The 24,352-nt window shown below is 45.6% G+C and overlaps 1 protein-coding gene across 5 annotated transcripts in view; it reads right to left on the bottom strand.

Moving 5' to 3' along the window:
* Window positions 1-22,959: 22,959 nt before the first annotated feature.
* CYLD (CYLD lysine 63 deubiquitinase) overlaps window positions 22,960-24,352 on the bottom strand; it is a 54,011-nt gene continuing 52,618 nt past the window's right edge. For all 5 annotated transcript variants that reach the window (XM_054248783.2, XM_035282699.3, XM_054248784.2 and 2 more), the window contains exon 18: window positions 22,960-23,521. In XM_054248783.2, the coding sequence (XP_054104758.1) occupies window positions 23,337-23,521 (185 nt within the window). In that variant the 3' untranslated portion in view covers window positions 22,960-23,336. The remainder of the gene's footprint in view (window positions 23,522-24,352) is intronic.

Below are 24,352 nucleotides of genomic sequence, written 5' to 3'. Positions count from 1 at the left end.
TTTTAAAATTCTATTCAGGCCCTCAAAGTATCAGATGCCCCCCACCCATACCTGCTTTACTGAATTCACCAATTCCAACACAGATCTTGCCCAGAACACCCTCACAGACACACCTAGAAGCAGTGTTTAATCTGGGAACCCACTACCCCACTCAAGTTGATACATGAAATTAACCACCATGGCTGAAAACTTTTCACAATATTTTGCAAGTGTCATGCAGGCAGGTCTTGAGTTTGCAACCTCCACTCTATGACCCATGAAGCAGGAAAAAGACTATGGTTTGCAATCTCTACTGCTTCCCCTAGAAGGGATAGAACGTCCTTGGAGACACAGACCAACCCATTCCAGCCCTTGAGGGAATGGTGTACATTCAGGGGCAGGAATGGGGCATGAAGCCACTGGTCTAGTTTAAGCCCAAACCGGAAGGGCTTGTAGATGGCAGACTGTGGGACTTTTCAGGCAGCTGAGCTTGCAGCTTGCACCCACCAGAGTCTTCTCAGTTCTCTAACACACTCCCTGTTATATCCTCCATGGCTCCTCTTCCCTCCCTCCCAGGTAACCACATGTCAGATACTTGCTGTATCTGGAATAAACTGATCAAAGTGCCCTTTCTTTCCCAGAGACACTGATCAATACAGGGCTGTAAAGTGCCTAGCACACTCAGGAGCCACTTATAACAGATAGGACTCCTCTCCCTGAGGCTCCTACTGTCCCCCAGCTGTCCACTAAACCACCATAATTCCTCCCACCCAGCACAGCCACCTCTGCAAAGCAACATCATGTTTCCTCCAATGACAGGTGCGGGGTGAAGAAGGATGTGAGTTTGATAAAGAAATGCTGGCCGGGCACAGTGGCTGATGCCTGTAATCCCAGCACTTTGGGAGGCTGAGGCAGGCAGATCACTTGAGGTCAGGAGTTCAAGACCAACCTGGCCATCGTGACGAAACCCCGTCTCTACTAAAAATAAAAAAATAGCCAGGCATGGTGGCGGGTACCTGTAATCCCAGCTACTGAGAGGCTGAGGCATGAGAATTGCTTTAACCTAGGAGGCAGAGGTTGCAGTGAGCCGAGATCATGCCCCTGCACTCCAGCCTGGTTGACAGAGTGAGACTCTGTCTGAAAAGAAATGCTCTTTCCCTCAGTGACGACTTGGCACGTGGGCAAATTGTCAGGACAGCCCAGAGTGATTTTACTATAATGTAAAAGCACCTGGAAAAGCCGTTTCAGAGGAGGAGGAGAAGGAGGAGGAGGAAGAGGAAGCAGGAGCTACAGACTGGAAGCAACCTAAATGGCCAAATAAATAAATGACAGCACAACCAAGCAATAAAACGCAAAGCAACGGCATACAAAAATGAAGACACCCTTATTATATGCTAGCATTGATCAGCAAACTCCAAGCTGTATGATTCAATGCATAAAGCGAAGCACAAAAGCAACTGTAGAGAGTGCACATGCAAGGCCAGGCGCGGTGGCTCGTCTGTAATCCCAGCAGTTTAGGAGGCCAAGGCAGGTGGATTACCTGAAGTCAGAAGTTCAAGATCAGCCTGGCCAACATGGATAAACCTGCCTCTACTAAAAATACAAAAATTGTCTGGGTGTGGTGGTGTGTGCCTGTAATCCCAGCTACTCAGGAGGCTGAGGTAGGAGAATCGCTTCAACTGGGGAGGTGGAGGTTGCAGTGAGCCAAGACTGTACCGCTGCACTCTAGCCTGGGTGACAGAGTGACACTCTGTCTCAAAAACAAAAAACAGGAGTGCATCCCTGAAACAGGAAGTTACATTTTTTTGTGTATGTCTAGACGTGAAAAGATTATTTCTGGAAGGAAATAAGAAATAAAAAAAAAAAAAAAACGTTGAACTCTAGGGACACAAATTAGGAATTGGAAGGCACAGGGAGGAAAGAGATTGCCTTTTCACCTCTTACGCTGTTTGACATATTTTTTATCTATATGGTTATCTTAAGGTTTTTAAATAAACATTTTAGGTCTTGGAATAATTGTAGGTTTGCCCCAGAGTTGCATAGATAATAGAGTTCTATATACCCTTTATCCAGTTTCCCCTAATGGTAACATCTTACGTCACTGTGGTACATGGGTCAAACCTAGAAAATTAGCATTGGCACAATTCTATTAATTAAGCTATAGAATTTATTCAGATTTCACCCATTTTTATGCAAAAGCCATCGTTCTGCTTCAGGATCTCTCAAGGCACTCAGTCATCATGGCTTCAGTCCGTGACTTTCTGAATCTTCCCTTGTTTTTTGTGTCCTTGACACTTGGGGAGGAAAATTGGAGGCAGGAGGCCTGTCCTCCCGTTGCACCCCCACCTCTGGCTGTGCTACCTGGGCAAGCTGCATCCCCACTCTGTGCCTGCATTTTCTTATCAGTGAGGAAGGGCTGGAGAAGCAGCTGTCCTGCCTTCCTAAGGGATGGATACCTAAGAACCTTGGAAACTGCTGAGCTCAGGGAACAGGAGGTTGCATCCCACTGATCCTCAAAGCTTTATTCCCTGTACAGGGAATCTGAGTGCCTTTCTTACCCTGGGCACCTTAATCTGGACCCCTCTTTCAAGATTCAGCAGGCTTGAAAGATCCCAACCTGCCAGCCACCTCTATTCCAAGGTGCCAAGCAGAAGCTAGATAAAGTGAGAGATCCCTACCTCCTGCCATTAATCCAGGGTAACAGAAGCAAGGGGGATGGGGAGGTGAGACGCTGCCCTCAGTGCACTTAGTAAGCCTGCTCCTGCCATGCCCTTCCTCTGAGCAGCACTGTGGCTGGGAACTCACTTCATAGCCCTGGAAACCGAGGCTAAAGTGATGCTCCTAAGGGAACACGGTGAATACGTTTCCCGTTGAGGACTTGCCACAGGTCCAGATGTCTGGCAGGAATTCCACCCTATGACCACCCCACCCAGCGAACACCCCTTTGGGCTGAGGAAGAAGCAGGGGCCACTGGAGTGAATCGGCTCTTTCCTTTGCCCGACATCTCCTCCTGCTCAGATTTGGTTGTTGCAGAAATTAGCGCAGAGGATTCACTCAGCCTCCCTCTGGAAATCCAAACCTTCTCTCAAGGCTCCCATGCAGTTTCCTGCAGGAACTCCAGCTGACCAGGTAACAACTTCAGAAGGGACTTTGGATTCTCCTGGACCTGAGTTTTTTTCTTTGTTTTTTGATTGATTGATTTTTAGAGGCAGGGTCTTGCTCTGTCACTGAGGCTGGAGTGCAGTGGCACAATCACAGCTCACTGCAGCCTCCAATTCCCAGGTTCAAGAGATCCTCCTGCCTCAACCTCCCCAATAGCTGAGGCCACAGGTGTATGCCATCACATGCCTGGCTAATTTGTTGTTTTTGTTTTTTGTTTTTGTAGAGATAGGGTCTCACTCAGTATGTTGCCCAGGCTGGTCTTGAACTCCTGAACTCAAGAAATACTCTCACCTCAGCCTCCCGAAGTGCTGGGATTACAGGTGTGAGCCATTGCACTGAGCTTGGACCTGAGTTTGAATCCTGTCTCCTTCACTGCTTAGCCAAAACGTCTTGAATGAGTTATTTGCTTTATAAAATGGAAGCATCAGGGCCCACCTATCAGGAATGTCACAAAAACTAACTGAATATATGTAAAGCACTTAGCGTTTGATAAATGTTCCAAAAGGAGTAAATGCCATTCTCCTCCTTCTAGCCAGACCTTACCCTGTAGCCCAATACCGGTCCTGTGTCCTTCACTCCTTCATTCATTCAGCAGGTCTTCATGACATTCCATTAGGGGGCAGAATCCAAGACCCAGAGCTAAGGAAGTGACACAGGGCTGCTCTTGAGGGGCTTGCAGTCTAGTGTGGGAACCAGACAGATGGAAAGTGACAGCTGGGAAGGTTATCCATGTTGTCCTGGCAGCTCATCCTTGGGAGGCTGATGTAGAATGGGGATCAGAGTAGGCTTCCCCTGAGGCAGTGATTCCTGAGCAAAACCCATGGGATGGTGAGGGACTGTCAGAGGTATGTGAACCAGAGCAACTCCATCTTGAATAGGGGCTGGGTAAAATGAGGCTGAGACCTACTGGGCTGCACTCCCAGGAGGTTAAGACATTCTCAGTCACAGGATGAGATTGGAGATCAGCGCAAGATACAGATTACAGAGACCTTGCTGATAAAACAGGTTCCAGTAAAGAAGCCAGCAAAAACCCACCAAAACCAAGATGGCGACGAGAGTGACCTCTGGTTGTCCTCACTGCTACACTCCCACCGGCACCATGACAGTTTACAAATGCCATGGCAATGTCAGAAAGTTATCCTATATGGTCTAGAAAGAGGAGGCATGAATAAACTACCCTTGTTTAGGATATCATCAAAAAATAACTATAAAAATGGGCAACCAGCAGCCCTGGGGGCTGCTCTGTCTATGATGTAGCCATTCTTTTATTCCTTTACTTTCTTAATAAACTTGCTTTCACCTTACTCTATGAACTCACCCTGAATTCTTTCTTGTGTAAGATCCAAGAATGCTCTCTTGGGGTCTGGATCAGGACCCCTTTCCTGTAACAGGATGAGTAGGTGTGGATGGGACAGATGGGCAGCTTCCCAGCTCCAGGAAGAAGAGCAGAGTGCTAGAACCTGAGAGAGTGGGGGCAGGGCAGGAGGTAATGTGGGCCAGGTGAGCCTCCAGGGAGGTGAATGAGGAAGCTGAGAAGCATTGGATTTAGGGTGGGGAAACAAAGGCCATCCCGAGGAGAGCAGCCACGGGCTCGGGTCCGGCACATTCTAACCCCATCCATACCAGCTGCCAGAGGGGAGTCTCCATGCTCCCTATTCATTACCTGACATAACTAATTGCCTGGTGACATTTCCTATATTATAGACAAATGTGACTTATGGGCCCAGCTGTTCCCCTTCTCGTCACCAGGAATCGGTTGATAAATATGTTTATTCGAGGTCAGCCTGGCCTCATCCATTAGAAATATTGTTTTTCTAAACATTACATTGATTTAATTTAACTCTAATCAATTTAAAATGGTTCTGACAATTAACAAAAGCTTCAAATATGACCTTAAAGTAATAGGATTCATTAGCTATGTTTAGGATTAAACTTACTCTAATAGGGCAATTTTTCTTCCGAGGATATTTGGTAAGCGACTGGTGGTCAGTCAAAATGAAATCAATTATTATAAATTATACAGTTAAAGTTGATTATGTATCCCCTGCTAATTTGTATAAATAAGGGTCTCTGACAATGGGAGTAATTTATGAATAACTATCTTTACCCCAGCCCGGTATCACACTTCATGGTACAGCTGCCAGGGCATCTATAACCCATGAAGTATTGTTTTCCAGGGCTGCTCGCAATGTATGCTAATTACACCCATAATTAATTGGAACAGTTATAGTTGAAGACACAATGCTGGTGCCCTTTGCCCTATTATTCATGGCAGTCAACTCATTCAAAAGGCAAGCTGATCAAAAATTCATATGCTAGCTCGGGCTCCCTAAAAGAAGGAGATCGCACTGCAAAGGGTGGCTGCCACATGACAGCTGGCATGTGGGGAGGGACAGGTATAGTCAGAATTCAGGCCCTGTACTTTCTGTGGTTCCCATCCTGCCCCCACCCATCCTTCTTCCAGGTGGAAAGCATATAGAGCAGAATGTCTAGGGCAGAGCTCAAATAGCTGGCCCATATGTTACAGGAAAGGGGTCCCGATCCAGACCCCCTATCTAGCATAGGAGAGAATTTGGGGTGAATCTATAGAAAAGTGAAAGCAAGTTTATTAGGAGAGTAAAGACCTAAAAGAATGGCTACGTCAAAGGCAGAGCACCGTCATGGGCTGCTTGACGGAGTAAAGGGTTATTTCTTCATCATATGAGAAACAAGAAATAGATGCTTCATGAGATTTCCAGGAAAGAGGCAGAGATTTCCGTGGAACCGAGGGTTTCTCCCCTTTTTAGACGATATGGGTAGCTTCCAGATGTTGCCATGGCATTTGTAAACTGTCATGGCGCTGGTGGGAGTGTCTTTAACATGCTAATACATTATAATTACCACATAATTGAGCAGTGAGTGCAACCAGAGGTCACTTTTGTTGCCATCTTGGCTCTGTTGGGTTTTGGCCGGCTTCTTTACCACAGACTGTTTTATCAGCAGGGTCTTTGTGACCTGGATTTTGTGCCCACCTCTTATCTCATCCTGTGACTTAGAATGCCTCACCGCCTGGGAATGCAGACCCAAAGGTTTCAGCCTCATTTTACCCAGCCCCTATTCATGATGGAGCTGGTCTGGCTTAAACACATCTGGCACATACAGAGTTTTAAAAGAAAAAAAAAAATTTGCCAGATTTTTATAGTTCAGGAACTTTCACTTCTCTTAGAAATTTCTGACTTCATTTGAAAAATTAGAATATACTGGCCCACTTCTCCCATTCCTTTACCACATCAGCCCCTCTGCCCACACTCCAGCCCTCTCCCTTCCCTAAGGTACCTGCCTGGCCTCTGCAGACAAGTGAGCTTGAGGGTCCCAGTCTACGACACCTCATCTTACGGAAAGAGGGACTGAGACTCACAGACAGTCTTGCCAAGGAGCATGTAGTGACCAGCTCCAACTAGTGGCCCCAGGGGAGGTGGATCTGGCCCTTAGTGGGCACCGTTCATGCCCTCTCCTGGCCAAGGCCTGGAGAGAAGAGACTGCCTATAGTGAACCAAAGCTCAAGGCTCAAGGGGTCCCCGACAGCAGGGATGAAAATGAGCCAACACCATGAGTTGGATGTTTGCCATTGAAAGCAACAGGCTGACCTGGCTAATTCCAGATGCTTCAGATGTGGGTGAGGGAAATTCCTCTGTGGCATGCCAAGGGAAAAAGAGACTGGAAAAGTCTTCCCACCCAAAATAGTGTGGTGGGGAAAACACCCACCTTGGAAATGCGCATAAAACATGACCTGAAGCCCCACAGCTTCCTGAGAATCCTTCAATCTCCCAACAAACATGGGGGGCCCACAGTTGGGGCCCTCTGTGCTGGTAGCTGATGAGACAGGGACCATGTGGCTTTCACCCTCTAGGGCCCCACTGCTGAGCCTACAGATGCGCAAATGCAGGGACTCCTAGAGGGGGTGCGGGGACCATAGACACTTTGGGCTCACCTAGAAGTGAGCTGGGACTTCCTCTCTTCTCAGGCAAGTGCCTGGGAATGGCGTTTTTATAGGGACAGCCTTGAATTCTTCCTGAGTGCGTCAACCTGAGGCAAGAGGTGGCAAGTTGGTGAGGAGGAGAGATGGGGATGGCGCAGTCCTAAGGCTGGAAGAGCACTGGGGAGCAGCTGAGTGATGGGGTGGAACCAGGAGCTAGAGCCCTCCTGGCTGCAGAGTATGTGGCTGAAGCCAGCAGCCCTGCCAGACTGGGAATCCTCACAGCCCAGAAGGTTGGTATTTGGGTCACTTAGGGAAAGCATAGCGTGCACGGCAGGAGGTGGCTCCTCTCCACCCAGGAAAGCTTGCAGAGCTCAGATCAAGCGCCAGCTCCAGGCACGGGGCCTCCCTCGTCAGTGCCTACAGCTGCTGTGCAAACAATCATCCAGAGTTAAATGGCCCCCCTGAACACGGACTTCCCACATTGGGGTTCTATTCTAGCTTGGCCTCTAACTCATTTTGTGCCCCTGGCTGCAGCCCTGCCCCCACTAGGCAGGCAACAGCCTTTAAAGTTGGAGAACTTTTAGAAAGTTCTTTTCTGAAGTTCTCCAACTTTAAAAAGAAAGGTTGAGCTGGGCCTGGGAGGCTGAGATGGGAGGGTCGCTTGAGCCCAGTGTTCCAGCCTGGGCAACATAGTGAGACAGACCCTGTTGCTAATGAATTAAACAAAAAAAGAAAAAGAGACAGAGACAGAGGGGTGGACCCACCTCAATGGCTCCAGTGACTGAGGTCCTTGATGCCAGTGGTAGTGCTCTGAGGCATGCACTACCATGGGTAGAAAGGTAGCTTTTACCCTGCTTTCCGAGCTGACTTTCTGCCTCTTTCTTGACCCTGTTCTGAGCCTGGGTTTTATCAAGAAAAGGATGGAATACACAGGCACACGCCCCTTGAGCTGGACGTGACTACTCCAAGTGATTGAATTTTAACGCTAAAAGAAAGTTTGTGAGATCCTGGTGTGGTGGCTCACGCCTGTAATAGAGCTTCGGGACACCCAGGCAGGAGGATCACTTGAGGTCAGGAGTTCATGACCAGCCTAAGCAATATAACAAGATTCCCCATCTCTACAAAAGGCTTTTAAAAGTGGTGGAGCATGGTGGCACATGCCTGTAATCCCAGCACTTTGGGAGGCCGAGGCAGGTGGATCACAGGGTCAAGAGATAGAGACCATCCTGGTCAACATGGTGAAACGCCGTCTCTACTAAAAATACAAAAAATTATCTGGGCACGGTGGCGCATGCCTGTAATCCCAGCTACTCAGGAGGCTGAGGCAGGAGAATTGCCTGGACCCAGGAGGCGGAGGTTGTGGTGAGCCGAGATCGCGCCATTGCACTCCAGCCTGAGTAACAAGAGTGAAACTCCGTCTCAGAAAAAAAATAAATAAAGTTTCTCAAAACTCATCTGTTAGCTTAAAATATGTGTATGTTACTGTATATAAATTACACCTTAGTGAAGTTGGTTAAAAAATAATAATAAAAGAAGGAAGGAGTGTAAACTTTGGAAAAAGGAGTAACTGTCTCTCCTCAAGCTAAAATGCACCAATTCAAGAAGGATCACAGTGGTGCCATGGGTAATAGCCCCAATCTGTCAGCAATGCCCCTTTCCATCAGCAGAACCCGAAAGAAACAATGGTATGTTAACATAAGACGTCATCACATAGCCATGAAGTAGAATCACTGACATACACAACAAACAGCCTGAGTGAGGCACACAGCCCGATGTCAGACGCTACCTGAAGTCTGCACGATCTGTGACTCCCTGTACATAAGTTCAAAACCTGGCAACAAGGACCTACAGTGACAGAAGTCAAAATAGTGATCAGTGGAGCAGGGAGGTAACTTGACCTGGGGGACAGAAGGAGCTTGGCGGTGTGCTAGGAAAGGTCCCCGGCTGACCTGATGCATGGCGGCAAGAGTGTGCAGAAATGTAAATTTCCTTGTGCCCTATACAAGGGCCCAGTGCCCTTTAGGCTAACAAGGTGCATCTCAATTACAAAGAAAGAAAGGCAAAGGGAGCAGCCCATGCTTCCCCAGGGCCGCCCAGGGCCTAGAATCTGGGCCACTCCTAGCAGTGCCCCTCCCTGCAGGCGCTGTGGCTCTGTGCGTAGCCCTGGACACGGTGCTGAATCTGACAGAAGTGGAGCCCGTGCCCATAGCAGATGAACTGGCAGGGGTGGCGGGGCTACCAGGGTCTGGGGGAAATAAAATTCAAGCTCACCCCCCCTGAGCACAAGGCAGCCCTCCCAGGCAGGATAGATGGCACATTCTCTTGGCACACTGGGCCAGAGGATGGGCACTAAACACAGGCCACACCGAAGAGCAGCAGGCCCTTACCTGTCTGAATAGCGGAAACCCTGCCAACTGTTCTCTTGCTGAGGGGACAGTGCTGGGGCCCAGCAGGTCCTGCAGGCCTCTCCAGAGAGACCACAGAAGCAGGAAGGAGCCGGGGGAATCGTCTTGGACCCACCTGCCCTGCTCTCACTCCTCGTTTTTAGAGTCAGTTCCAGGCTTCTAGGGGCAGGGAGTCCTCACTTCAAGTCCTACTGGCTCTACCTGAGCCTTGGTTTTCTCATCAGATAACTGGGGATGAGATTCTCACAATAAGAGAGCATATATAGGAAGCACCTAACCCAGGGCCCAATGTTCACCAAATGGGGAAACTGAGGCCCGCAGAGCAGACACACCATGCTCCAGGCAGGCCAGTCACAGTGGCTCATGCCTATAATCCCAGCGCTTTGAGAGGCTGAGCTGGGAGGATTGCTTGAACAAAGTCTTCTTTGTCCCCTGCTCTGGGGCCTCCAGAACACAGTCCCACCCACAGTTGCTCTGCCTCTTAGCCCAAACCACCTTATCTCTCCCACCTCCTCTGTCCACACAGTATGTTCCAGACACACGCCACTCCCCACCCCCACACCCCATGTTCAGGGTGTTCCTCTGTCCCAGAACCACCCAAAAAGGGTGATGGCATTTACCTGCGGGGCAAGGGGGCTCCTCATGGTCATCCCTTTCTGCTGCTCTCATCCTGTAGGACAGTCCCACAGCACAGGTCTGGTTAACAAGTAACCCCAGTGAGACTGTCTAGCTCCTTTAGCCCTAGTTTTTCCAGCTGTGAAATAAAACTCTCCATTCTGTCTATCAGAGGGTAGGGACGATGGGCATGAAAAAGTTTTCTAAGTAGCTACCTGGAGGGTGGACACAGAGCAAAGGACGATGCTGGCTGAGTCTGATTTTTATACCAAACTGGACAGAATAGTCTTCCTCTTCCTTCCTCACCGTCTGGCTTGGTTGCCTCAGTCTCCCCAGCCTGATCCTGACATTGACGTCGTATGCTTTCCTCTACAGGACCTCCACCACACAGAACACTCCTCCTGGTCTGGGGATGGCTTCTGTTTTGATTGAAGCCATTGGCGCACCCCAGAGCCCCCAACGGCCACACCCACCCCTTTGATGTGCTGAGCTTTTGGCAGCCTCACCCTCAGTGCCAGCTGCAATGCAGTCCCTCCAGGGAGTCATAAAAGCCTCTGATCTCCGGAGGCCCAGCCACATCCCCTCCAGACAGTCTTTTTCTTCCCATGATGTCCAGGTCTCCTTTCAAAACCGATGAAAGTCCACGTGGGTCTTTATCATGTGAATGACCCCGGAAGTGACCACTCCAGACTCCCAAATGTATTTGATTGACAGTCCACACCTTTTCTGGTGTCCGTTCTCTGCTTCTGATCAATGGCCCCTGCCCGGCCACCCTCCCTGCATATTCTGCTACTTAGACAACCACGGGTTTTAATTTAGGTAATACTGACAAGAGAAAAACACAAACATGAAAGTCATCTTCAGTCACTGTCACCTCGAGAGTCAGTGTATTCCCCGCTGACAAACTTTTCAGTACTTGCACAATTTTTCTGTGTGTGTATGAGACAGGGTCTCCCTCTGTCACCCAGGCTGAAGTGCAGTGGCGTGATCTCGGCTCACTGCAACCTCTGCCTCCCAGGTTCAAGCAATTCTCCTGCCTCAGCCTCCTGAATAGCAGGGACTACAAGCACACCACCACAGCCCGACTGATTTTTGTATTTTTAGAAGAGACGGGGTTTCACCATATTGGTCAGGCTGGTCTCAAACTCCCAACCTTAGGTGATCTGCCCGCCTCAGCCTCCCAAAGTGCTGGGATTACAGGCATGAGCCACCATGCCCAGCCACAAATTTTTTAATACACAAAATTAGATCTATTATGATACATACATTTTTATAATCCACTTTTTTCGCCTAGTATATTGTGAACATTTACTCATGTCCTTTAAAAAGCAGCATTCCAGAAGACTCATTCACAGCTGCACATGGTTAATGGTTATGGTATAGTCTAGTTGTACAATAATTTATTACGGTCCTGCACATTTAACTTTTTCAAGTTTGGACCCCATTATAAAAAGTGCCGCTTGGAGTCTGACAGCCAATCTTGCGCACATCTGTGATCATGATTGCCGTAGAAAAATTTCCTAGCAACAGAATTACTGGGGATGAGGTATGCACAACATGAAGGCTTTTGAAAAACAAGCACTCATTTATCGGGCACCTACATGACACAATTTGTGCAAAATTGTTTAGGGGTAGCCGGCAGAGAAAGAACCAAAGAAAGAGAAATCTGCATTCAGAGGAGGGGTCTCTGCGCACACCAGACCCAGACACCACAGAAGTGCCATGTGGGAAAAGGTCTTGCAAAGCTCTGAGCCCCCCTGAATGTCAGAGCCGGAAGGGACAGCACAGACTCTCTAATACAATCTTCTATGTTAGGGATGGGGAAACTGAGGCTCAGAGAGGGGCCACCCAGGAAGAGGGTGACTCAGTACTGGAATCTTTCCAACTCAGCTCTGTGCTTTGTTTGAAGTGAGTCCTACTCTGGGAGAAGGCCCCAAGGTGGCAGGTCAAGCCTTGGTATAAAAGTGTAATCCATTTTCCCCCACCTCCCAAGCAGAGGTGGATGGGAGGGGGTGAGGAATGCCAAGGAGACCTTCGGCCGGCCTCACACAGGTAACAGCAGCAGTAATGACCCATTTGAGCCCCCATGGTGTGCCAGGTGCTGGTCCCAGGACTTTGGGTCTGTTATCACTGAATCCACACACAAAATGAGTGACGGGGCACCGTGGTTTTGGTAGTGATGGTCACTCTCATTTACACAGAAGGAGTTCATGCAAGTCTTTTTGTTGTTAGACAAATAAAAATTTGTCTAATTTTTATTTTTGTTGTTGTTACATGTCTTGCAACATGTATACATGCAACAGGGTCTTGCAGTGGGGGAGAGACTGGACTCAACTCCTCACTTATGCAAGTCTTAATCCAAGTACAGTCTCTTCTCTGGATTTCCAGGGCGCGGGGGAACCTCTTCTCCACAGTTGCAATGGTTCTCCCACTTCGGCATGACTCAGATTCTCTTGGAGGGAAAAGGGGGAAGCGTTCCAAATGAAGATTCCAGGGCCCTGTCCTGAAAGCTTGATCCCGTAGGTTTTGCACAGGGCCTCCAAGACCGAATTCTCTTTCTTAGAGACAGGGTCTTGCTCTGTTACCCAGGCTTAAGGGCAGTGGTATGATCAAAGCTCACTACAGTCTCGAACTCCTGGGCTCAAGCGATCCTCACGTCTCCACCTCCCAAGTAGCTAGGACTACCGGAGTGCATCATTACACCTATCTCATTTTTATTTTTATTATTATTTGTAGAGACAAGGTCTTGCTGTGTTTCCCAGGCTGGTCTTAAACTCCTGGCCTCAAGCGACCCGCCCGTCTCATCCTCCCAAAGTGCTGAAATTACAGGTAAGAGCCACCACGCCCAGCCAGAACCTGCGTTCTTAAAGCGCTCTAGAATGACTCCAATGCGTAGTCCAAAGACCTCTCTTTGGGAAATACTGAAGACAGTGAGGTTGATTTTCATATTGGGATCCTGACAAAATAAGCTGTACTTAGCACAGTCGATATAAGGCTTACACCGAGAAAGGATCGCCAATAAAGAGAGGTGACATCAGAATCCTATTACGTACCTACTTTCCCCGCTTAAAGCCACAGATTTGTAATTTATTCACTCCTTTGCAGATTCCGGGACCTCACAACCGACCTTACGGCATTCGCCCAGTAGATGGCGCTAGCTCATTTTAAACCCCATTTGTAGAAGGTGCCTGAAAGCTGGAGATGGAGCGGCAGATGCAGAGAAAGGGTAGGACGGAGCGCATTATGAGAGAGGACAGCCACGAACAGAAATGGCCAACATTAAGCAGCTGTCCCGAAATGACGGAGAGGAAACTTAAACCCTCTTGGATATAGTGTGTAATCTGGTGCGTAGGCCCGACTGCACGTTGGCTTTAAAAATCCCTGCTGCCTCCCAAGCTTGGGGGTCTGGCTGCCGCTCCGAGTTTAGGAGCTGAGAGCTAGGACATCGCCATAACCCGTAATGACCACAAGATGGCGCTGCTGCACTCAGGAGGAGAAGATGCCTGAGAAAATCTCAATCTCACAAAACCATCTAAAGACTCAAGAATGTGCCTTAAAATAGGATCGTGGAGGGAGACGAGAGGCGGAAAGAGACGCTGATTAGGCTTGTAACCTATCTCTCAAGTTCACTTTTATGATGTTAGTACTAATGCTGCTGCTGCTGCCACTGGTGGCTGCTGTTTACTGAGGGGCTACTGGTGCCAGGCACTGTGATAAACACTTTTCCTGCACGGTTTCATGCAAAGTTCGTAAAAGCCCTAGGAGGCGAGTTCTACGATGTCTCCACTTGTGAGAGGAAGCATTATGTGAGGAACTGGAGACTGAGACGTCTTGTGCTTGCTCAAAAGGCATGTGGACAGTGATCTAATTCTGATCACACTGACAATAGAGTGGGGCTTCTACAAATAAAAGGCTGTACAGCCTGGACAACATAGTGAGAGCCCCCTCTCTACAAGAACGTAGAAAGTTACCTGGGCATGGTGGCATGCATCTGCAGTCCCAACTACTCAGGAGGCTGAGGCGGCAGGTTTATGCCAGGCACTGATCAAGGTGGTAAGGAAAAACAACTGAAGGGACCAGGGGAAACCCTGCTTCTAGAGCAAGGAGCCCACAGTACGCCCTGCGGCCAGGGCATCAGTGCTGTGGAGAAAATAAAGCATGCAGGAGTCTATAACTAGCTGTAGTCGGTGCATATGAGATGATGGCGAAGTAAATTGGAGCTGGCACCCACGGTTCATGAGAGCCCATTGTTACATTTTCAGAAATTTTGCTCATTAGTTCTTGAGTATATCTATTATCGAATAAATCACATAAACTTATACTGAAATTATATATAAGACAAAGGTAACAAATACTCAAAACTCATTACTTCCTTTTTATTTTACATTTTACCATTTTCTATGCCAAGGGTAAGCAAACTATTGCTGGGAAGGGCCATCTAATGACAGTGTCAGCCTTAAGGGTTCGGTCAAAACTATTTGCCTCAGCCATTACAGTGCAAAGCATTGATAATACAGACTGAGCATCTCTAATCTGAAATGCTCCCTAATCCAAACATCCGAAATCCTCCAAAATCCAAAACATCTTGAGCACCAATGTGACACTCAAAGGAAACGCTCATTGGAGGGTTTTGGATTTCGGATTTCTGGATTCAGGATGTTCACTCAGTGGCTGCAAATATTCCCAAATCCAAAAACATCGGAAACCTGAAACACTTCTAGTCCCAAACATTTCAGATAAGGGATATTCAACCCGTGCTTAGATAAATGGTCATGATTCACCAAAGCAGGTGCTGGGATGGTTTGGTTCATGGGCTACAGTTTGCCTTCGTGGTTTGTGCACAGGTATTTATGTCTATTGTATCTGTATGGTGGAAACGCTATGTACTTATATTAATTCTGCTATATAACTCTTTCCTAGTTCCTTCAAAGGTTTCATTTTGGTTGCCTGCAATTGGCCGTGGTGGGAGTATTTATACCACCAAATCAGCAGAGGCTACAAACGGGGTTGCCCCTCAGCCCCCAAGCGCTGGCTGTTAAACACTGGCCAGCACACCCCTGGCTCATCTGGTCTGTGAAGGCCTCTTCAGGAAGGTGACCTCTGAACAGGTACCTGACACTGCACTTAGTCCTTCCAACCCAGAGCGGCCCATCCCACCCCCAGTGGGTGACCTGCAGGGCACCATTTAGAAATACATCGCGACTAAACAGTGTAACGTTTGCAGAGATGGCCAGGCCCAGCGAAACACACATTTGTTTAAAATACAATATATTCCAGTGCCATCACCCCACCATGCAGCAACCCGGAGCAGCCTTGCCTGTCTGGAGCCAATGAGAAGGCCGGAAGCCTGACTGCATTTATTACAGGCTGCTGCGTCCTGCCTGCCACCAAATGGAACCTGCGAGGCAAGGCCTGAGGGGTCACTTCCAAAGTTGGCTAAAGCTGGGGAGGGCTTGAGGAGAGGGACTCAGGAAGTCAACTCTGGCACAGTCAACTTCCTCGCCAACTCTCCAAACCCTAGCGTAACTTCCAACTACTTACTTTGGGAAAGGCCATACTGGGTGTTAAAACAAATTTGTGTGTTATTTGTAAGGTGATTTCATACACGGAATTTAAAGGCTTTCATTAGCTCCTAGCAAAGTGGTACAGTCAAAAGAGTGGGGGCAACTTGCAGATTTCCGTCGAGCTTTTGTGACGAGGTTCAGTCTGCTGGGTGAATTACACTGTTCTTACATACCCATTTCAGTCTTCACTCACCCAATTACTCTAATTAGACCTCACAAACTACCTGCTTTCCAATAAAATCAGCACTCAAAGTGGTCTACGGAAGCTGGCAGCTCACAGAGACCTGTCTGCCCACAGTTCAGTGCAAAGAGAGGCTTGAAAGCTTGCCCCAAAACAGCCCTACCCCAAGAACTCACCTGCCTGCTTTCTTCCCTAATCCACCTAATGAGTTTTCTCTTTTCTTTTGATACATTTGAGGCTTATCTCTGAAATATTTCTGAAACAAAGAGAACAGCATCTTCATCGTGTCCTTCTAAGGATATCTTTAAGTCATCTTCACAAATAGTCAAATTTTCATCCTACTTCTAAATTCTCTCTCCTGCCTCTGGAATACATTCCCCATGTATTTCCTAGGTTCCTCCTCAAGGGATTGGGCTGGTAGCTTTATAATAAGTTTCCTACTTCCCCTGAGGAGCTTGTTCAACCCTCTTGTCTTTTTCCAGGGCAAACTGTTCCACCAAGGAATGCCAAGTTGATTCCGTCTCCCTCAGAAACTTCCATTCCTCCTGACAACTGGTTCCCAGTCCTGGCTGCACAACAGATGGATATAAAGAACTTTGCCAGGGACCAACTGCCTGACCCCATCTTCAGAGATTCCAATAGTTCTGGGGTGTGCACAGGTGTCGGCATCTTTACAATCTTCCTGTGTGAATTCAACATGCAACCAGGATTGAATGGAGAACCGCTGCTCGAAGGCAGTGCACACACATTCTTCAGGTGATAATGTGGGAGAACATGCCTCAGCAAGTCAAGAAAAGGGGCTTGTGGGAGGGCGGTCAGTGGCTCCTCCTTCCCCCAGGACAGCTTTCTTCTGACAAAGACTCATTTTCTCTTAACTGTCCTCCACAGATGGGCACAAGCATAGGTGCTGCCACCGTCACAGTAGCAGACCCAAACATTGTCACAAAGAGTGGGGACCATGAAAACGTGTGCCTACCCTTGAATCTGAGAAGGAAGATCAGTGATGTCAGAATGACATCGTTTGGGTATCAGCATGTATACCCACCCATGGGATTCTGAAACAAAAATGTTTTCAGTGTATTGTTAATACCAGTATTACCAACTCAGACCAGGCTAGCTTTCCTATCTTGGCACAATAAGTGACTTAAACAAACTTAAACTCCAAATAATTTCCAAGGAAGGTTTATCTGTTACCTAAAAGAAGATCAAAGTAGGAATTTCAGTCCACAGAACATCATGCAGCCATTCCTCTGGTTATTACAGAAAAGTGAAATGTTGACCTGTCTCTGTGGCAGCTGTGGTAGAATGGGACGCACTACTGGTTGGGCGTAGTGACTTATACACCTGTAATCTCAGCACTTTCAGAGGCCCAGGCGAGCAGATCACTTGGGGTCAGAAGTTCCAGACCAGCCTGGTCAACATGGTGAAACTCTCTCTCTACTAAAAACACACAAAAAATTAGCCAGATGTGGTGGCACATGCCTGCAAGTCCAGCTACTCGGGAGGCTGAGGCAGGAGAATCACTAGAACCCAGGAGACGGAGGTTGCAGTGAGCCAAGATCACACCACTGTACTCCAGCCAGGGTGACAGAGCGAGACTCCATCTCAAAAAATGAAAAAAGAATGGGACACACTACTCCTTAATCAACAGTGTTGGTTCATGTTTATAGACGATGGAATAAAGCTGGAGACAACTTCAGGTTGGAGTGACTTGAAGGCTGGAGCAGCTGAGCTTTAATAAACATCAGAGGTTGGAAATACTAGGCTAGGTCAAGAAGCCACACAGCTTCATACACTGGCACATCTTCCAGAACAGGGTGTGTGAGGTTTTCTAAAGAAATTGTAATGGTGGCAGAGGCTGGATCAAGAAACAGAGATGTGCCCAGGTATAGCATTTTCTCGAAGAAATCTTACCACAAACACTCAAAGTGTTGTAGAAACCCAATGCCAGCCTTCCCATAACCCAAAACCCTTCCCCCAAAGAAATCCAAGAAAAGGAACCATAAAAATGTAATTTTTAATGATACAGAAATAGTATATGTACATTTCTTTCCACAGCAGCACTTCATTCATCTCTAAAAAATTTAACAAAATTAAGGCTAAATCAGAGCGAGCTGATAGTAAGGGGTGTTCTACATGGTGTTCTTAAAGAATGTTGTCATAAATATAGGATGTTCTGCAGACAAAAAAATAACAATAAAAAATGCCGAACAAGATACCAGAAACGGGAAATGCAGTATAAAATGAGCCCCTTTCTACCAACCGACTAAGAATCCCCACTCCCCTGGGAAGTTTCAAATGGGATGTGAGTTCTTTTAATGAATGTTTATGATCTGATGCTAAGACTTCCTAAAATTAGAATACCACAGTACTAGGCCATTTTATTAACTAAAACCAAGGGTAGTTGAGTCTCCAGTATAATCCTGCTAGAATTTTTTTAAGTTAAAGTGGACAGTTTTTAAAAGTACTTATATCGGAAGCTGTGGTTCTTGAAAGGACAGTTCCCTCCATTAGTGGCCCTTCTCCTTAACCCACGTTATTAAAACAAATGAAGACTTTAAAATACAGTGAAATAAAAATGTCATCACTGCCAAGGCAAAGGGCCAGGAAATCCAACGGGGTTCTTGAGTAACCTGGCTACAGACACTGATGGATGCTATGATCAGGGAGGAGGAAGATCTTTCTTTCCCACGTTTTCACTAACCTTGGCCATACTTGCTGGTTAATGTTTTAGCACTGCATCGTGACCCAAGAGAAAGCCTTCAGCTGCCCCAGGATTTAGAATTAGATGAACAGTCTTTCTCCCCTCCTCCCACCTCTTCTACCCAAAAAGAGGTCTGAAAGGGGTTCAGAGAAGTACAAGGCAAACTCCCTAAAGGAAGCCTCAGTCGAAAACCCCAGTTTCTGTCAAGAGGGGCAATCCCCTGACACCCACAGAATCCTGGCCTTTATATGGCCCCATGTATATCTGCTTTAAGGAGTTTATATTACTTCTTCCTCCACCTCCTCTTTTGCACATGAGTTTTCATTTTAACATCTCTTTGTCCTCCCCAACTCATCAACTGCTTTGGGAAATTCAAATATTATCTTCATTAATGGAGAATTGTGGATGTGTCATCCACATCACCAACCTCTAGAGAAAGGGGCATTATTTTAAATTACAGGACTTAATTCCTTTAAAAAGACCTCTTTCTTTATGACAAGGATTTGTTATCCCAGAGAAAAATCTTCCCATATAATTTAAAAATTTTCATTATAAAATAGCAAATAGTAAGAAATAATGTAATTTCTTTTCTTTAACTGTGCCAAAGAATTTTTTTTTTTTTTTTGGCTCCTAGAATCTCAAGTTCCTTTAAATAAATAAAGGGAAAGAAGATGTCTAGGTAAATAACATCAAATGTCTTCTTAAGTCTTACTTGTATTCAGCGACTACTAATACCTGTAGGAAACAGCAGGTTGAGGAACACAGACTAAAATGCATTTCTTACATAAATTAACATGCAAACACAAAGAAACAGTATGATAAACATCCAGGTACCCACATTGACGTAAATAATACAGTAACATTACATGATCACAAAATCACAAAAAGTGAAGGAAACTTTGTGATCTTCCAGTTAGCAGATTTCATACCCGACTGGTCACGAGATTCCCCTGGGGAACCTCCCCTCACAGATCTCCTAGGCCTCTTCATGAACAATTGGATTTAGTAGGCATGGCCTAGGACCCAGGAATTTTTTTCCTACAAAATTCAGTAGTCTAACCCTCTCATTATGTAGAGGAGGAAACTAAAGCCCAAGAGGCCAAGCTGTTTCCTAAGCATACAAAGCAAGTGACAGGAACAGGGCTAGAAAGCGGGTCTCTCGGCCCTAGTCTGCTCTTTTCTGCCACACCACACCACCTCCCAGAGCTTCCCCTAGACCTGTCACCCATACCCTTCAGCTAAGCAGCCTTTAATAGATATTCTGTCATTAAAACTAACTAGGGCAGGGACCCGTCACATGTTCCCTCTGATACAATCCTAGGCACCTAGTACGTGTCTGATAAATGCTTCTTGGTTGGTAGTTACTCAGCAAAGGCCTAATACTTTATCCTCCATTCATATCCTGGTCTACAATCATCCAAGCAGATGCGAAATTATCTGGCTGGGTAATTTTCAAGATCCATCTATAGAGGGTAATGAATCCTGAGTCTATGAAGATGCCATATTCAAACAAGCAGGAATTTGGGCAACAATACACTTCTATAAGATTTATGGAATCTTAATTTTCCATAAATTGTCTTCCCCTTCTTCTCAAAATCTGTGAGAAAAAAAAAGAATCCTAAGGATAGGAAGAACGTGGCCATTTATTTACAGCCATTTTACAAATATAAATTTTTAAAAATCCTAAATTATTCCAAGGAAAAAATCCTTAGCAATGGTAACAACATATTAAGTTGATTTTTCTTGCTGTTTTTCCTAGTTTTCAATGTTTTCCTAGTCTTACAAAACATTCTTTCGTGGATGGAGTCAAACTCCTTTATAAAGCTGATAGTGAGGGATGGGACACATTTTGCCTCTCTATATATAACACTGCTCTCCTTCCCCATTCTCTCCCTCTCTCTCTCTCTCTCTCTCTCTCTCTCTCTCTCTCTCTCTCTCTCTCTCTCACACACACACACACACACACACACACACACACACACACACATTTATTTGGAGGTCGGGAACATGACATATTTTCTACTTATATTTATGAATCATGAACCATGTTATAAATGAGATGATTTGATTATATTGTCATCTTCATTGTAGATAAGGAAAAAAGATAACCAAAACCTTTAAGAAGCCAACAGGAAAATATTAAAGAAAACCTAAGGCCAAAAATTAAATAGCCAGCAGGCACACTGGCCGTCGCGCCATGCAGCCCAGCCCCAACTATGCCCCTCTTGACAAACCAGGCTGCGCTGAAGTGCAGAACAGGAGTGGCTACCCAGAGGGAGCCAGGAAAGACAGGTGAGGGAGAAACCTTCTACTGCCTCATGACACTCAGAAGCAGGGAAGGACCCAACCTCCCCAGGAACCACCAGAGCTGGCCTTGGCATCCCTTGATGAGCAAGGGATGTTACTCCCTCCCCAAGTAACATTAAAAGGACATCAAGCTCCATCTGAAGAAGACATCATCAGAAATCATTTATGGATGAGGCCCTCCCATTTAAGACAGTCCCCACACCTGAGTTTTGAAACCAGGTTTACATCCAAACAGGTCTTCTTCAAGTCCTCTACTATGACAGCCTGGGTAGCAGAGATTCCTCAACTTGCATTTTAATTTCTACAGAAAAGGAACTGTCTTGTTTCTCCTTTTTTTATTTTAACTGTTAAATCCAGTCTTACCAAGCCAGCCCTCAGTATCTGAAGGGTTTTGGTTCAAGGATCCCTGCAGATAGCAACATCTGAAGATGCTCAAGTCCCTGATATGAAATGGAACAGCATTTGCATATAATTGACACATATCCTCCTGTATATTTTAATTAAATCATCTCTACATCACTTATAATATCTAATAAATGTAAATGCTATGTAAAGAGTTCTTGTATTGTTCAGAGAATAATGACAAGAAAAAAGTCTGTCTGTACATGTTCAATACAGATGCAACCATCCTTTTTTTTTTTAAGTAATATTTTCCATTTGCAGTTGGTTGAATCCATGGATGAGAAACCTGCAGATGCAGAGGGCTGGCCCCATTTAGATTCCTAATCATTCCTCCAGGTAGACAAGTTTTTAAAAATCACATTGACAAGCTCATTCATCCATTTCTTCATTCAACACATATTTATTACAGGGTGACTGGACTTCTGGGTGGTTAGAGCTAGAAAAGGCCTTATGTGTCTTGTACCCCACACCCTTCATTTTACCCAAGGGAGATGGAGGCAGGACTAGCCCTAAACCCAGAGTCCCACAGCCTCACCCCTGATCTAATCATCATCTCACCACCCCAACCAAGCACTTAGCAGTACAAAACCGTGTGCAAAATATATGTACTTTTTCATTTCAAAAATGAAAAAAGTTACAAGATGAGTTTTTGTACCTTATTGTAGTTTATAAAGCTAGTAAATATTTGCAAAATGGAATGATAAAACCAAAGAATAAAAGTACCTTTAAAAAAGTAATTGCAGGGTTTGTAAAGATTCTTTCCACTTTTTTTCACATTAAATATTTTATAAAGTCATATGTCATACACATATGACAACTTTTCTGCCTTTCTGCACCATTAGAAAGTCGTTCCAGAAAGACAATGATACTACAAAACAACACTCAGAGAATGCACATCCCACAGCACGACATGTATAATCTACAGTCCTAGTCTACAACATCCACTGTGGTCTACACACACTATGGCTATTATTGAACAAAACATCCCATTGCTACTTAATCAGAAGGAGGATGAAGCTGCTGCTAACATTTCGATGACATATCTGATTCATTATCTCAAGTGACGTCATACTGAATGTAATGGGATTACTGGCTGACAGATCGAACCTAAGTTCGGGACAATCTTGTCTAAAATAACAGAAGTTTAAATATCCATCTCTTCAGGGAAATTTTAAAGAGTAATTCTATATGCCAAATTCATGTTCTTATGGACTGTATGTTTCTTTGTATAGGACTATCTTATTTACTTATCACTCTAATTCTTTTATCAATTTGCTATGCCCCATTCCATAAAATATTAATAGTTAAAAGCCTTAAAAAAAACCTGTGAGCTGATAGCAACTACTATGAATGAAGAGCTTCAACTGCTGAATAGCCTAATCCTCCAGGAAAATCACTTCAAAAATGGACATTTTGGGACAGAATCACTCATTTATCTCAAAACCAGAACAAATAGAAAAGAACACCATTAAGGGAATTTAAGTATTTTTCTGACCACTATAGCAGAAACACAGAAAAACTGAGCAGATTGTAGACATGCAAGGATCAGCAGTATATAGAAAGGATTAACAAATCAACTCAGTACACCCTTAATAACTGGATTGAGAGTAGATTCTTAATAAAACCAAATTATTTCTTCCTCAAGGCAACCGTTAGCTACAAAGGAAAAATGATTTCATATCCTTGGTCCATAAAGAAGACACATTTATTTACATTCTCAATGGACTAAAAGAGGCTTTAAACTTTCACAATTAAAATTGTATGCTTCCAAAAATATCATATGATCAATGCACTTAACTTAAAGCTTCAGGTATTAATAACTTCATTTAGACTTCTTAAAAAACCAACACAAACATACTTTCTAGAGTGCAAAATGCTTCTTATTAAATACTTCAGGAACACAAAAGCAATTTGTTTTTAAACACAGGCATCCTTTTCTGAAGGATCATCACCACAGAGACATCCATTGCCGGCAATGGACGTGGAGCAGACTGCCAGCTCAAATAAGATCCAACGTTAAGACTGCCTTCGGTTTCTTCACGTCTCCTGATGACCCAAGTTATTTGTACAAACTCATTGTCGGACTCTGGTACATGCACATATACGCGTCACAAAGCAGTCTTCGTGCACAGCCTTGGATTCTTCTGGAGTCCAAAGAATGGAGGTCTTCCAGAGACATCTTCAAGTACTCTCCTACTTCTGGGCATGGGGTGACTTGAGGAATGTTGAAGCCATTCTGACCGCCTATGGCACAAAGAACTCTTTTTAGAGCAGTCAAGTTCTAAACTCCTTTGCCAATGATTTTACAATCCTATCGTTTCAAAAAAGCTAATTTCAGGCTCTAAAAGCCTCTATTTTACTTCTGATTTCTGGAAGTGAAAGCTTCCTTTAACTCTTGACATACTCTCATTTCTTGGTTTCTGAAAGAATTCTGGAGCCAACAGTGAATAAACTGGTAAAAGGACACACATTCTGATATAAGCCCAAAACCTACCTTCCAGGCTTCTCTCTGTAGTCACTCAGGGGATCATATTATCAATACATAGGTAGACAACACTGTTCTTCACCTTTCATTTCCCCCCAGACACAGGCCACCAGCACACTTCACCAAGAGACTGTCCAACTCGGAACAGATCTAGTAAAATGAATGCTAGTATAGCTCCTTACATTTTAAACACTATCCCTACACAACTCTAACAGTTTGTTAGCCAGGTCGTCAGCCCCTGATGAAGGTGATCTGGGGTGTGGTTTCAGAGAGTCCAGGAAAGGCTCCTCTGGGTTAGCTCAGTAGCTTTTCCAAACCTATACTGTTGCATTATGCTGTTCAATGCAAACACTAACTGGGTTGGGGGCACATCTATAGACGGGGCTGGGATGTATCCCTCAAGCATCAGAGAACTGAGAAAAGGTGGAGAGCTCCTGGTCTACGGCCTAGGCCTCTGTTTAAGAGGCTGTCACAGGGAATGTCTTAGGCTACTGGAAGGCCACACCAGAAGACCATGGGGGATGGACCTAAGAGAGTAGCTAAAGGAGAAATAGGGTATAAGAATGGAGGAACATGACAGTCACACCTCA

This window comes from Callithrix jacchus, chromosome 20 (genome assembly GCF_049354715.1).
Source record: "Callithrix jacchus isolate 240 chromosome 20, calJac240_pri, whole genome shotgun sequence".
In the NCBI taxonomy this organism is placed as follows: Eukaryota; Metazoa; Chordata; class Mammalia; order Primates; family Cebidae; genus Callithrix; species Callithrix jacchus.
Note: the sequence above shows the minus strand (reverse complement) of the source record. Positions and strands in the feature narration are given on the sequence as shown.